Below are 13775 nucleotides of genomic sequence, written 5' to 3' on the forward strand. Positions count from 1 at the left end.
TGTCCACAAAGCAAAATGCAACCAACAGAAATGAAGAAAACATGATATTTGCTTTTTAATACTGACTTATTTTACTAAATATAATGGTTTCCAGCCACCTTTTTTTTTTGGTAAAATACTGAATGTCATTCGTTTTATGACTGAGTAGTATTCCAGTGTGTGTGTGTGTGTGTGTGTGTGTGTGTCCTTTCATCTTAACTTTTGGGATATCTGCATTGTTTCCACATCTTAATTAACAGGAGTTGAGCTCCAATAAGCCTGGGGTTAACAAATATTCTCATAGGGCGATTTCATTTTTTTTCTGGACAAATTCCCAGAGTAGTATGTCTGGTTTATAGGGCAGTTATGTTTTCAGGTCACTGAGAACTTTCCTCAGTGTCTTCCATAATGTTTGTGCTGGCTTACATTCAAACCAACAGTGTATTAGCATACCTTTTCCCCACTTCCTCAAAATATCACCTGTTTATTAATTCATACGTTTATCTATCCATTTATTTATTGGTAATAATGACTCTAGCTTGGTGAGGTAAAACCCTGTTGTGGTTTTTATTTGCATTTCCCAAATGGCTAGTGATTCTGAACATTTTTTTCCTGTGTCCATAGGTAAATTCCACATTATTCTACAAAAATTGCTTGCTCATGTCATTTGCCCATTTTTTAATTGTTATTTGTTCTGTTGAGTTTCTTAGTGTTTTCATATATTCTGGATATTAATCATCCATCACTCACACAACTGGAGGCCTTGAAAGTTTCCTAGATTAGATTCTTGCACATTTGGAAGACAGATTTTCCTTAGTACTCATTTCAACTAATCAGCCATCACTAGACAGTTAAGGAAAATCTCAGAAACTGGCAATAGATCCCCAAAGTTCCAAGAAACAGATGCTGAATATTGAATTTGTTGTGTTCAGTAACAGAGACACGTAAGAAGCTCTAGCATGGAAAATTACAGCCTAAAAGTACTGAAATTTCTGCCCCTCACTATTCTATTCTGATTTCCCAGATAAAATATGCCCTTAAGCATCACAGTTTTACTTTTTTAATTTATGAGGTTGAATGCCTAACTCATTTACTAAGCAGCAAATTTCTTTTCTCTGAATCTCTACATATTGATGCTATTGAGTACCAAGATGTAACCTAATTGGATGACCTCTCTATTATAGTATAAAATAGCATAGATCCTTGGATATTAGATCATGAAATAATTGGATGGGTCAGTCACACTGCACCTATAATGGACAAGGCAGATTTTCCTCACCAACATCCACACCCTTGAACCAGAGCCAAAGAAGATACTCCAATCTTTCTTTGATAAAGATTGGAATATCAGTGCTAGCCTCACATCCCCCTTGAAGTACCTCACATTTTGAAAACTTAGAATATAAAGTGGTCAACATCTCAGTGTCATTAAGTGAGGTTGCCATTGTACTCCATCATGTGGTACAAAATTCTATACTATCTCAGACAAGATATCTGAACATATGACTTGATTCAAAGGCCTAGACCTGAAAAATCTTTTCCTCTCTCTGTCATTACACTGAAAATTTTAGTATCTGTCCTCCTAAGTATAGGATGATATCCTTACCAATAGTCCTGAAGCAAACTCAAATGAAAACACAGCTCAGACCCTACGTATGGGTATTAAATTTACATTAGCCCAAGCTTTGAACTATAAGAGGAAATAATCTACCCAGGATATAACCTGACCCTAGAAAACCATGTCCCCATGTCAAAGCAAAAAGCAGTGAAATCTCTGTACTGGGCACCTGCAGACAAACTGCTAAGGATAGTGCTGTGTGTGGCAAGTTCTTAAAGAATCTGTATACAAAAATTGCATTTGGTATCAAACCCTTATATGATGCCCTAAAGTCCAGATTCTGGGTACTGAGACAAGCAAGCCTTATGAGACTACAAAAAGTCAAATGTTTCTGACAATAGCCTCTAGGGATTCTCAATATAAAAAAAATCATTTGACTCTGTTGATAGCACAAATGCATAAAAACAGTCCTGGCTTTACTTATCCCAAACTGAGACTACATCCATGACTACGGATCTACTATTCTAAATAGCTGAACTCCATGGCACACAGGATTGACTGAATAATTGAGGACAGTTGCTAACATCTTGTATCTTGCAGAGGAAGACACCTTATTTACTTTTGGTGCTCCTATTGAGGTTCAAAGTCCAAGATAAGTACAAGAATTTCTACAAATTACAGGAAAGCAGTTCTTAGTGGAAAGATCCCTTATAATGTATCAGGTTTTCTGTTTAATGTTTAGGAGGGAACTCTCAAAGTATCCCAGGTCCTCAATAAATCTACCATCCTGCCACGTGAAGATACTAAAAAAAAGTGCTCCATCTAGTATACAGAACATATAGCAGATCCTTGTCTGCAATCTGATCTACGAATTTCTTGGAGATCCAAATATTGAACAGCCCACTAATGTTTCAAAGGCAGAGTATGCAAACAGCAGGTATTACACAAGTTGTGCACTTCCATTCAGCACCTTGGCCTGAAAGGAAGAACTTATCAGCTTAAATCAACACTTGCACGTGGGGAAAGGTCAGAGAGTAATTATTTGTAGAGATCTCAAATTTGCATTCCTCTTGCTATGTGCACACATGGCAATACACAGTCCTACCGACTGCAAAATAATTTTTTCACTTAACATGAAAAAAATGTCCTTACAAAAAGAGGCATCAGTGAACTTTTCTCTCTATCCCCTTTTCCCTAGGATGAACAATAAGCTGAGGTAATGTGCGTACATAGTAAAAAGATCATCATTTCTAGTACAAGAATATATCCTATACCAGAAACACAACTGTGACCTTGGGTTCCTAGATGCTGAAATTATGAGGCAATAAGCTTCTATTAGTTAGGATGAAGAGTATACAGCACTCCGTTATAGCTGCCTGAGCAGATCAACACAACACATCCATGTAATTTAAATTTTCTCAGTATGAATTACTATTTCACATATCATTTATATATTCTAAAACATTAAACATCTGTTAACAGGAAAATAATATCCTCCATATAAATGATTAACAATTGTGAAAATATGTAAATGTAAGGAACATAAGGCAATATGCATACAAAGATGAAACAGCATGAAAGCTGAAACAAAGGATCTGAAAGCACAAGTACATCTTCAAAACAGAGCTAACCAACACTCAAAGCATACTCTGCAAGAGTGGAATTTGATCTAGCTGTACCATTCTGCCAATGCCAGAGGTACATTGATTTGCTTCCTGAATCTTCAGCAGCATCTTCATGCAAAGGTTTCCAATACTTCAGTTCCAGAATATTTCAGTACAATGTGCAACTCTCTGGAATGATCTTAAAATGTGATATCTAACATATCAAGGAAATCTAGTGTTTCTGAATGAATTATTCACTAATTAGGTTGAAGTTCTTGTCAGTACACTGACATCCATTTTCTCAAAATGAAACATTAGAATAAATTTCTTTTAATCAATGCATCAGATGAATTGACTCTTTGCTATAATCACTCTTTCCAAAGAACATATTAAATTAAAAATACATCAACTATGATAATGTTAAAGCTACAAGAGCTGCAATTGTGATGTAACATAAGGTTTGAATTATTTCTTTTCAAGTAAAGTTTCATATAAAATTGTTTAATTGCCAATGGATTCTTTAATTATTGATGTCAGTTTTAACTATTTAATATTCATTCTAATCATTAGCAAATTACTAAGTAAATATGAAGTAGGGCTAGAAAAGATGTTTTCTCTCCTATATAACAAGAAATTTTATGAAAATTGGTTATAAAATTATTTTGATGTAGACATGCTGATTTTTTTTAGATATTTGCATAACGAGCACTGGACTGGACTCCTCACCTTTACATATTCAGCACTTCATTTGTGCTTTACAAAATGGTCTAAAGCATCTAGCAAAACACATATTTAATACATGCCATTACTTTATCAGTTATTTTCAAAACAGTAAAATTAGAATATACTTTTCACACTCTTAAGTCTTCTGTCACTAACTATATCACTTCAGAAGTGTTTGTGTTGCTCCTGATCACCAATAATATGCAGCGTGTCATTGACTGGAATTTTGAAAATGAATCCTAGTGACATGGAACTTACTATTTTTTTTTAATCTTTTTGTTTTAAGGCGCTAGTTTCTCTGAAACACTTGCCTAATTTTCATTGTCTTTTAGGTAGATCAGTAGTAGGATAGTGTCATCTTTTACAGGTTCATATGTCACTTGTACTACTCAATCACTTAATATTTATTCACTTAAACCATGAACCACCATTATTTCCTTATATTCTTAGGCCTCACAAAATACCACAGGCACAGTCCAGGAAAACACAACGACTTTAAACTTGGCACTTATTCCATTTTAACAGAAAAAAAGCAGAAGTTGATGGGGCATGTTTCAGAGAAGTTATTTAAATATGTTGCTATGTAAGAGAATAGAAAGTAATCTATGTATTCAAACCAGTATGGCTTTCAAGGCTTTTACTTTTTTTTATTTAAGTGTCTTATAATTTAGAATATTCATGGTAATTAAGAGAAAAGTACTAAATAAGCAGTAATTTTATTTGAAACATATTGTGTTGGGAACGACCATAAGGATCTCTTCTCTAGATTTTGATGCCTGAGAAGAGAGTAGTCCTGATGTTCATATTTAGAAATTATTCTCTCTTTAAATTACATGTGAACTGCTTTTAGCATTTCTAACTCCTGAGTATCAGTATTCTCAAGTTTTCACTGAGTTCACTTTGAGAAAATTATGTAAAAAGCTGAGTCTGACTGCTAAGTGATTTATGTAACACACCAAAAATGGCAGCAATTGTAAAAAAGCACATTGCAAATTCAACAAAATGAAAAACCACTGATCACCGTATTTCTCAGAACCACTTTTCCTAGCTTATGTATTCTCTCCTCATGCTTTTTAAAACAATAGATCTACTTTTTATAGAAAAGGCAGATTTACAGAGAGGAGGAGATAGAAAGATCTTCTAGAGCTGAGTGGATCTGAAGCCAGAAGCCAGGAGCTTCTTCCAGGTCTCCCACACGGGTGCAGGATCTCAAGGCTTTGGGACATCTTCCACTGCTTTCCCAGGCCACAAGCAGGGAGCTCAGTGGGAAGGGAAGCAGCCAGGAAATAAATAGGCTGCCATATACGATCCTAGCGCAGGCAAGGCCAAGATTAACCACTAGGCTATGGTGTCAGATCCTCCCCACTAATTTCTGTCTGAATTGTATCATTCCTTTATTTTGCAACCACTTGAATGGAACAGCATGAATAGGAATACCGCAGATTTTCAATAAAACAAAAACAGATTGTGTTGTTCTGACACAACTCTTTAAGCTTAATTAAGAATCATAACACATACAAAGACTTTTCTCAACTATGTGGAATGTTAGTTCCCTTTGAAAATTCGTAGCATCTTTGTAGCACTGGCAAAATAAGGCAAGATCTGAGTACTGCTCAGTCATCTTATTAGACCTTGTTAGAATTTGAGATCATCTACTTTAAAGTAAAAAAAAAAATCATTATATTTCAACACTCCTTGATCCCAAAATAACATATCTATCTATAAAAACAGAAGAATAATCTGTATTCTTCCTCTTCTTGAGCAAGAGGCAGCATCTCCATTTACATGTACTCTAGTTGAGCCTCTTTCTTATGCAGAAATGAATGGCTAACATTTAGCTCTCATCCTAATACGAAAAAAGAATGGTAGGTCCTTTTAATGACTCTTCAGCTCTGGTAAATGAAATTCATAAAGTCAAGCCTCATTTATATGTCCTCATGGAATTATGGCTGAGAAAAATAAAGAAGTAATTTTTTCAATCTTAAATTATTTTTGGAAATTATTTTCATTGTGAGAACTTGGTATAGTTAACATTCATCATCTCATGACGCAATAAAATCCTGATGCTACAATATTTAAAATTGTCACTAGTTAACAATGATAAAAACCCAGCTCTCAGATATAGAATGCATTCACTCATAGTCTTTCTCATTTTGTTAATACTATTAATGTCCATATTATAGATGTAAATTTGAGGTCACTGATTCAGTATTAGGAAAAGATGCCCACATTGACCATCATGTAGGTCTGATTAGCCCCAGCTCCAAAATTCATTGTTTCTGAAAATATTGTATTGAAAAAAAATGGTGCTACCTACAATGATGTGGCACAGAAGGATTAGGTGTCACCTGCAGTGTCCATATCCGGCGTCATACTTCTGGCAACACTGTTTTTGATGCATATCTCCTCTAATATGTCACAGAAATCAATGGAAAATTGCCAAAGTACTTTGGCTATTGCCACCTTTGTCGAGATCTGAATGATTCTCTGGCCATTTGACTGGCTTGAACCAACCCTGGCTCTGTCTGTCCTTTGGGGAATGAATCAGTTGATAGAAGATTTCCCCTTCCTTTTTTTCTTTCAAATAAGTAGTTTAAAATCTCATGTAAATGACCTTTCTTTCTGTATCTGTATGACAGTGCAATGTACAGCAACACAATGAAAAATAATGACATTATCTACTAATAAAATGTATAAATATATAATAGAACACTTGGATATTTAATTTAAAGCTAAACATGACAATGATGTACTTGTGACTGTTGCTTAAGGACTTTAATATTTTAGTAACATGGAAGAAAACAGTGATGGAGCAGGAGGGCATTGGGGGGAAATCTGTGCGACTATGGAATTGTACCATAAAAATAATAATTAAAAAAAAGAATAATGTTAAGTTCTTCTTGCTGCAACTTTTTTTGAAATCCATGCATAGCTCATTTGTTAAATATTCACTTTCTAGTATACATTTACTTATGTGCAAGTTCTCTCTCTCTCTCTTTCTAATCCCTTTCAGTGAGTTATCTGAAAAAACAGGATCTTCCACCAGGCATTGAATGAGTATGGTTGGGTCCAAGCATTGTACTCATCTTCTGCTTTCTCAGGTCAGGGAGCTGAATGAGAAGTACAGTAGCCAAGACTCAAAGTAGCAGCATCACATGGCAGGTTGAGCCTTTAGGTCATAATACCAGCCCATTTAAAATTAATCATAATATCACTACTATTAACAAATGACTACTTTACAAAAGCAGCTCTTTTTCAGGTTTTTGCTGTTCACATATTAAGATAAATTATGTAAACTTTAGTTAAGGGAATAATGGGGAATACCTAGTAGGTACTCAATGATTGAAACAATGAGAAAAAGAGGTGCCTATTATATCTCTCAATCATTTTCTTTTCTATTTCACTAGAAGGTGAACTAAAGTTCAGATGTTTTTCTTTCATCTTTTGAGAATTCTATTTAGAAAGTCAAGAGGTAATCTAAGAGTAGATAAATTCCCTTTAAGTCAGGGGAAGTTAATCCCAGAACGGGTGCAGTGTCTTAGACATTTTGGAACCGTGTTTATTTTATGAATTCATAGGTAAGCTATGAGAAGAACTGAATACTCACGTTGGCTTGGACAATGACAAAGTAGCGAGTCTTATCTTCATAGTTGAGCCTCTTTCTTAACACCACATTTCCAGTCAACATGAGGGGAATCTCAAAGGTGTCATTAGATGTCTGTGGATACAAAACAAAACAGATAACTAGAAATTATGCCTTAGTCGTAAAGTTATACACATTATGATTATTATTAGAAAATAAAATATGAATAGTAGTTATGGGTAATATTCTTGTATCTTTCTGATGTTTCATCTAGTGTATTTTTTAAGATTTATTATTATTGGATAGGCAGATCAGATTTACAGAGAGAAGTAGAGATAGAAACATCTTTCTGCTGGCTCACTCTCTCAATTGCCATAAAGTCTGGTGTTGAGCCTAACTGAAGCCAGGAGCTTCTTTTTGGTCTCCTGCATGGGTGCTGGATCCAAATGCTTTGGACCATTATCTACTTCTTTTCCAGGTCATAAACAAGAAGCTCAATAAGAATTGGACCCGGTTAGACATGCATCAGTTCCCAAAGCAATACTGATGCTAGCACTGTGAGAATTTAGCCATTGAGCCATTGTGCCAGGCCTTGAAATGTTTCATTTATTAACCACTGGTTGCTTTTTAAAAGATTTTATTTTTACTGGAAAATGAGATATACAGAGAGGAGGAGAGAGAGAAGATGATCTTCTGTCCGCTGATTCATTCTCCAAGCGGCTGCAACAGCTGTACCTGTGCTGATCTGAATTGAGGAGCGTCTTCCAGGTCTCCTATTTGGGGTTCAGGGTCCCAAGGCTTTGGGCCATCCTCAACTGCTTTCTCAGGCAAAAACCAGGGAGCTGAATGGGGAGCGGGCATGCCAGGATTAGAACCAGTGCCCATATGGGATCCCAGCGTGTTCAAGGTGAGGACATTTTGCCACTAGGCTACCATGCTGGGCCCTAACCAATGGTTTCTTATAATGTCAAATCATATGAAAACTGTTTTTATCACAAAAACTGAATTTGTGATTTCTATTTTATATCATTTTACAACATAGGTTCCCATTTTATATTTTGTTTCTTGTGTTTTGTAATACAAACTTGAATTTTAAACAGTGTTCACACAAAATCTAAGAATTAAGGACTAATATTTTCAGGTTCCATAACTACTGCTCATCAGTTAAGCCTCTGACCCTAACAAGGATTCAAAATCTTCCTGCCAACCTGCAGATCATACAAACACAATGTCTTGAAAAATCTTCCAGCACTGGCCCTACATTAATCATATATATAGTCTCATTTTGAAAACTATTGAAAAACTGCCTCAAAACTGCAAAAGAACAGTGTTCCTTTCAGCAACCAAACCATTATGTTTATCTTGTTACTTGGTAAGCTGTTTGGTAGAGGAACAAGTTTGTTTATGGTTGTGTGCATTGGAGAAATCATCTCACAGAGTTTCATTAAGCTGCTCCAAAGAAAAGGAAGAGGAGAAGGAAATGAAGATGGAGCCAGAAGAACAGAAAAGAAGCAGTAAGGGGAAGAAGAGGAGGAAGCAGATAGGACAGAAGAGGAGGAAGAGGTAGGTAAGAGCGAGGAGGATAAAGGGGCTGAGAAGGGGAAAGCCAGAGGCATGAGGGAAGGAAGGAAAGAATGAAAGAAAAGGAAAGGAAGGATGGAAGGAGGGGAGGGAACAAGGAGGAAAACAAGGGAATAAAGAAGAAAAAGAAGAAGGGAAGAGGGTACCGGTACCGAGGAACAAATGGAGGAATGAAAGCAACGGAGGGAGGGCGGGAGAGCGGGAGGGAGAGCGGGCGGGAGGGAGGGAGGGAGGGCGGGAGAGAGGGAGGGAGGGCGGGAGGGCGGGAGAGAGGGAGGGAGGGCGGGAGAGAGGGAGGGAGGGCGGGCGGGCGGGAGAGAGGGAGGGAGAGAGGGAGGGAGAGAGGGAGAGAGGGAGGGAGAGAGGGAGGGAGGGAGGGCGGGAGGGCGGGAGGGAGGGAGGGAGGGAGGGCGGGAGGGCGGGAGAGAGGGAGGGAGGGCGGGAGGGCGGGAGAGAGGGAGGGAGGGCGGGAGGGCGGGAGAGAGGGAGGGAGAGAGGGAGGGAGGGAGGGAGAGCGGGCGGGAGGGAGGGAGGGAGAGCGGGCGGGAGGGAGGGCGGGAGGGCGGGAGAGAGGGAGGGAGAGCGGGCGGGAGAGAGGGAGGGCGGGAGGGCGGGAGAGAGGGAGGGAGGGCGGGAGAGAGGGAGGGAGGGCGAGAGGGCGGGAGGGAGGGAGGGAGGGGGAGGGAGGACGGGAGGGAGGGCGGGCGAGAGGGCGGGAGGGAGGGAGGGCGAGAGGGCGGGAGGGAGGGAGGGAGGGGGAGGGAGGACGGGAGGGAGGGGGAGAGAGGGAGGGCGGGAGGGAGGGGGAGAGAGGGAGGGCGGGAGAGAGGGAGAGAGGGAGGGCGGGAGAGAGGGAGAGAGGGACGAAAGAAGGAAGTCAAGTAGTTGTGTATGTTTATGCCTTCAACTCAATTTAAGTATATTTCTAACAATCACTTAAACATGACTTGAAGAGCATTTAAATCTTCCATCTGGGACTCAATCAACAGATTATAAGTATACTTAAACATTTCTCTGTCTGGCCTGTATCTATGCAACCATACATGCATAGTACACTACATGGTTGATACATATTTAAAGCAACCATTATATGCTCATGTAATTGGGTTGGTAGATCTCTCTGGTTTGAAATCATCTGTCATTTTAAAATACAAATGCAGAAAATGTTATCTTCAAATTAGGTATTTGACATTTTCCCTCGAATTTGTCTCATTTAAATCTGTGAATATGGTTTTTGATTATCATGAGGGAGTGTAAAATTGATTCAATCCATGTATGTGTTAGTTAAGGGCAACATCTGTGTTAATAATTGCCAATACAGTATATAACATAAATTATGCAATGTACGGTTTAATTTGAGGAATTCAAGGCAAAGAAAACCATGTCTCACTTGCTAGTATCTGTCTATCTATGATACTGCAACTGTTGCTCTGAAGTTATCCATGGGTTGAGCATTTCAAATTAGCTTAGATTTTTGGTGACTATATTCTGGGGAAGCTGTGTGTCTAGAATGACTCAATCAAACATTTTAATTACATTTAATTTACTAGGCATTATTTTCAACATGTTACTATGATCCAATTTTGCTAAGATTGAGCATTTTTACACAGATATAATCAGAGATGCCCTTAATCCCTTATTCTGCTTATAGATGCTTAATGTAATTCAAAATATCACAATGGCATCTATAATATTTTCATTTTATTAAACTAAAAAAGAATGTTTCTACAGAATATGTAATAACAAATTTTGATCCATTTAAAAATACTCTTTTATTTTTTTCTAAGTCAGTAGTTCAACATATTATGGACAATCTTTTTTATATATTATAATGAAGGTATAAAAAAGCAGTATGTTATACAAGTGATGTGCATACCAAGCAGAAATTTCAGAGACCTTAAACTTCATTAAGGCTTGTCTTCCCACATCATCAAGTAGAGGCCCTATGCTACCTGGCCCAACAAATGATTCACCTCATTCTTAATGATCAAAAAGAAAACTGAAAAAGACAATGCACTGCTATTGTTCAGAAGAAAGTTCTTGGGACTTTTCATCTGTGTGGGAGACCCAAAAGAGGCTCCTGATTCCTGGCTTCAGATCGGCTCAGTAACAGCCATTGTGCACTTGGGGAGTGAATCATAAGATGGAAGATTTTCCTCTCTCTCCTCCTCTGTATATCTGCCTTTCAATAAAAATAAATAAATAAAACCACTCTCCTCAGTGGTCTGAGGCAGATATGTGTACTTTCTTGTGAAACCATTTTTCTGCAAAGATCACTGTTAAGTCACTTTAGCAGAAATACCCACTCTACAGCATCTATAGAAGGATGTTGTGACCCCAGAAGGTCAGCGAGCACAGGATTATAATTGATTGGATAATATTTGTATGATAACCGAATGGATACCTTTCATATAACTGATTAGATATCATTTGTATGAGAACAGTTGAGTGGACATCATGTGAATGAGAACACTTGGTAGAATACACAAACAAAAGGAGGTCCAAACAGAAGTATAGAAACAGTTGATGGATTTTGTTGATAAGTTCAATACTTCCTCCCTTATCCCATTTGACCCTCCGTGTATTAAGTCTGATGCCACTAATAAACTTTGGCTTTGACCATCAGTCAGAGTCCACGCATGTTATCAGCTCCGTGCACCAAGTACATCGCTGCAGGACAGCGACAGCATCCAGTCACCTTGGGTTTCTCACCAGATTCTTCATTCTCAGGAGTCACAAGGTGATACGTGATCACACGGCCGACCTTTAAGACTGGATTATTCAGCATCTTTGATCCTCACACTTACTCCTGGCTATCAATTTCTACATTTTTCCAATTACATTTGGAGTTGATCCTAACATCAAACTCCACTGGAAGATCTTCACTGGTCCTGAATTTAGTTTGTCTTACCATTCTTATACAAGCATTGCTAAATTACTGTCTTTCCTAACAACTCTATGGAAGACATATATTGAAGTTTGAGGTCCATCAATTTTTCTAGCATAAAATAATAGAACATGTTTCTGTAACACTGCCACTGGATTTCGTTATCTCTTAGTTACTCTATATATCTCACATCTAATATTGCACATCAGAAAATGGTTTCTGTTTATTATCATTATGGCAGCCTGGCTAATGGACATTTCATCACTCTACATTTCTCTACCACAGCAGCACGAAGGGAAATACCTGTGTTGTGCATTGGGACATACTTCCCTGGTCAGAACAAGTAATTTCCTCCAAGAAAAGTACACTCTTGGCAAGTGTCCAAAGACAGAAACAACCAGGTTTTTTCAGTAAACACATGTATTTGTGCTCCAAATTAACTGAATCAATTCAACAGTCTTCCTGCCTTAACCTTATTTCTTTTGGAAAACTTGAATTGCAAAAGCACTAACAGATGAAGGGTTCAATTTTAACTATCATGATTTAGTTCAGATTAAATAAAAGGGTTTGTTATGGTGCTGAATACAGCCTGAGTGTCACTGAAATTTTGATTTTTCAATAGTAAGTGTTCTTTCCTTACTTTGCATTTCTAGTAAATTTTTTATACTTTCCATAAAGAAGACATACATAAGAATAATGAAAATGGCCCTCATCTTACTCTAATTTCAGATGAGGAAAGAAGTGTATCCCCTCTATTTTGTACAGCTTGCAGAAAGTGATTCAGAAGCAGCCTTTAAAATAGTTCTGTTCAAAAGATACTCAAAATAGTAATAGAATATTTGATATTGTATCTGGGTGTGACAGAGCTTTAAATCCTACCTCCTAACAAGCAATTTGTACCGTTATGTATTCCCTACCTGTTCCTTGCTTGCAGGACCTATGATTTGCTTTCCATAACTAAAATATGTTTTAGGTGACTATTATGACTACAATATGTTACACTATTCAAGGCTCCATCTTACAAGCAGATAACATTTACACATCTTAATGACGGAAGTGGTCATGTTGGCTTAGACTATATACCATGCAATTGAGGGTAGCCTCTCAGTCCACAGCAGTCTCTGCACAGCAGACAGTAAGAGCCTTGGTTCTACAACACTCCATCAATTATTTTCCACAGCAATCTGAGTTTTAAATGTTTTCTATGCCAATTAGCCCAAATAAACTATTGTTATGATGCATTATTGTTTCATCCCATGTAATCAGAACCATGCCTGGAGAATGTACTATATTTTCCTCAATAGTACTACCTTTAGAAAATATATTATCCTTTTTGTAATTTTGAAATTTCATAGGGGTGATTCGCTGATCCATGCGTAGATAATTAAAAATGTATTGCATGAATATGTGTGTATGTGTTTGTGCATACGGCAAATAAACAAATTCTTGAAATAAGGGAGTATTCACAAAGACTTTCTGTACAGCCAACAGGAATTTTAACTCCACAAAACTTACAAAAAGATAATTTTTAAATATTTCTGTCTGAATTATATTTACACTTTGAGTGCATGTTTGTAAATTTGTGTTTTTACAACGCAAAATATGTTGGAATAAATCCTAACATGCATAGTTATTCCATATCACTGGTGAGTTTCATTTTTTTCATCCTTGGAAGTAAGAATTATAAAATTACCTAAGGTAGAGTTAGAAACAAGACATAGTCATATAGCAATTAAGAAAAATAACTTTCAAAAATCCATGTCAATTGTTTAGAAATAGAACATACACTCAACTATCTGTTCCCAGATAAGGAAAAGTGTTTCTCTTGTCTTTTTATGAAGTAGAAAGCTTCATCTTTCC

The 13775-nt window shown here is 37.4% G+C and overlaps 1 protein-coding gene across 1 annotated transcript in view; it reads right to left on the reverse strand.

The window, feature by feature from the left end:
* Positions 1-13775, reverse strand: part of PCDH15 (protocadherin related 15) — a 548396-nt gene that overhangs the window by 342638 nt on the left and 191983 nt on the right. Inside the window, exon 6 of the mRNA XM_058671280.1 lies at positions 7472-7582. Within this exon, the coding sequence (XP_058527263.1) occupies positions 7472-7582 (111 nt within the window). The remainder of the gene's footprint in view (positions 1-7471; positions 7583-13775) is intronic.

The sequence above is a fragment of the Ochotona princeps genome, chromosome 13, assembly GCF_030435755.1.
Source record: "Ochotona princeps isolate mOchPri1 chromosome 13, mOchPri1.hap1, whole genome shotgun sequence".
NCBI lineage: Eukaryota > Metazoa > Chordata > Mammalia > Lagomorpha > Ochotonidae > Ochotona > Ochotona princeps.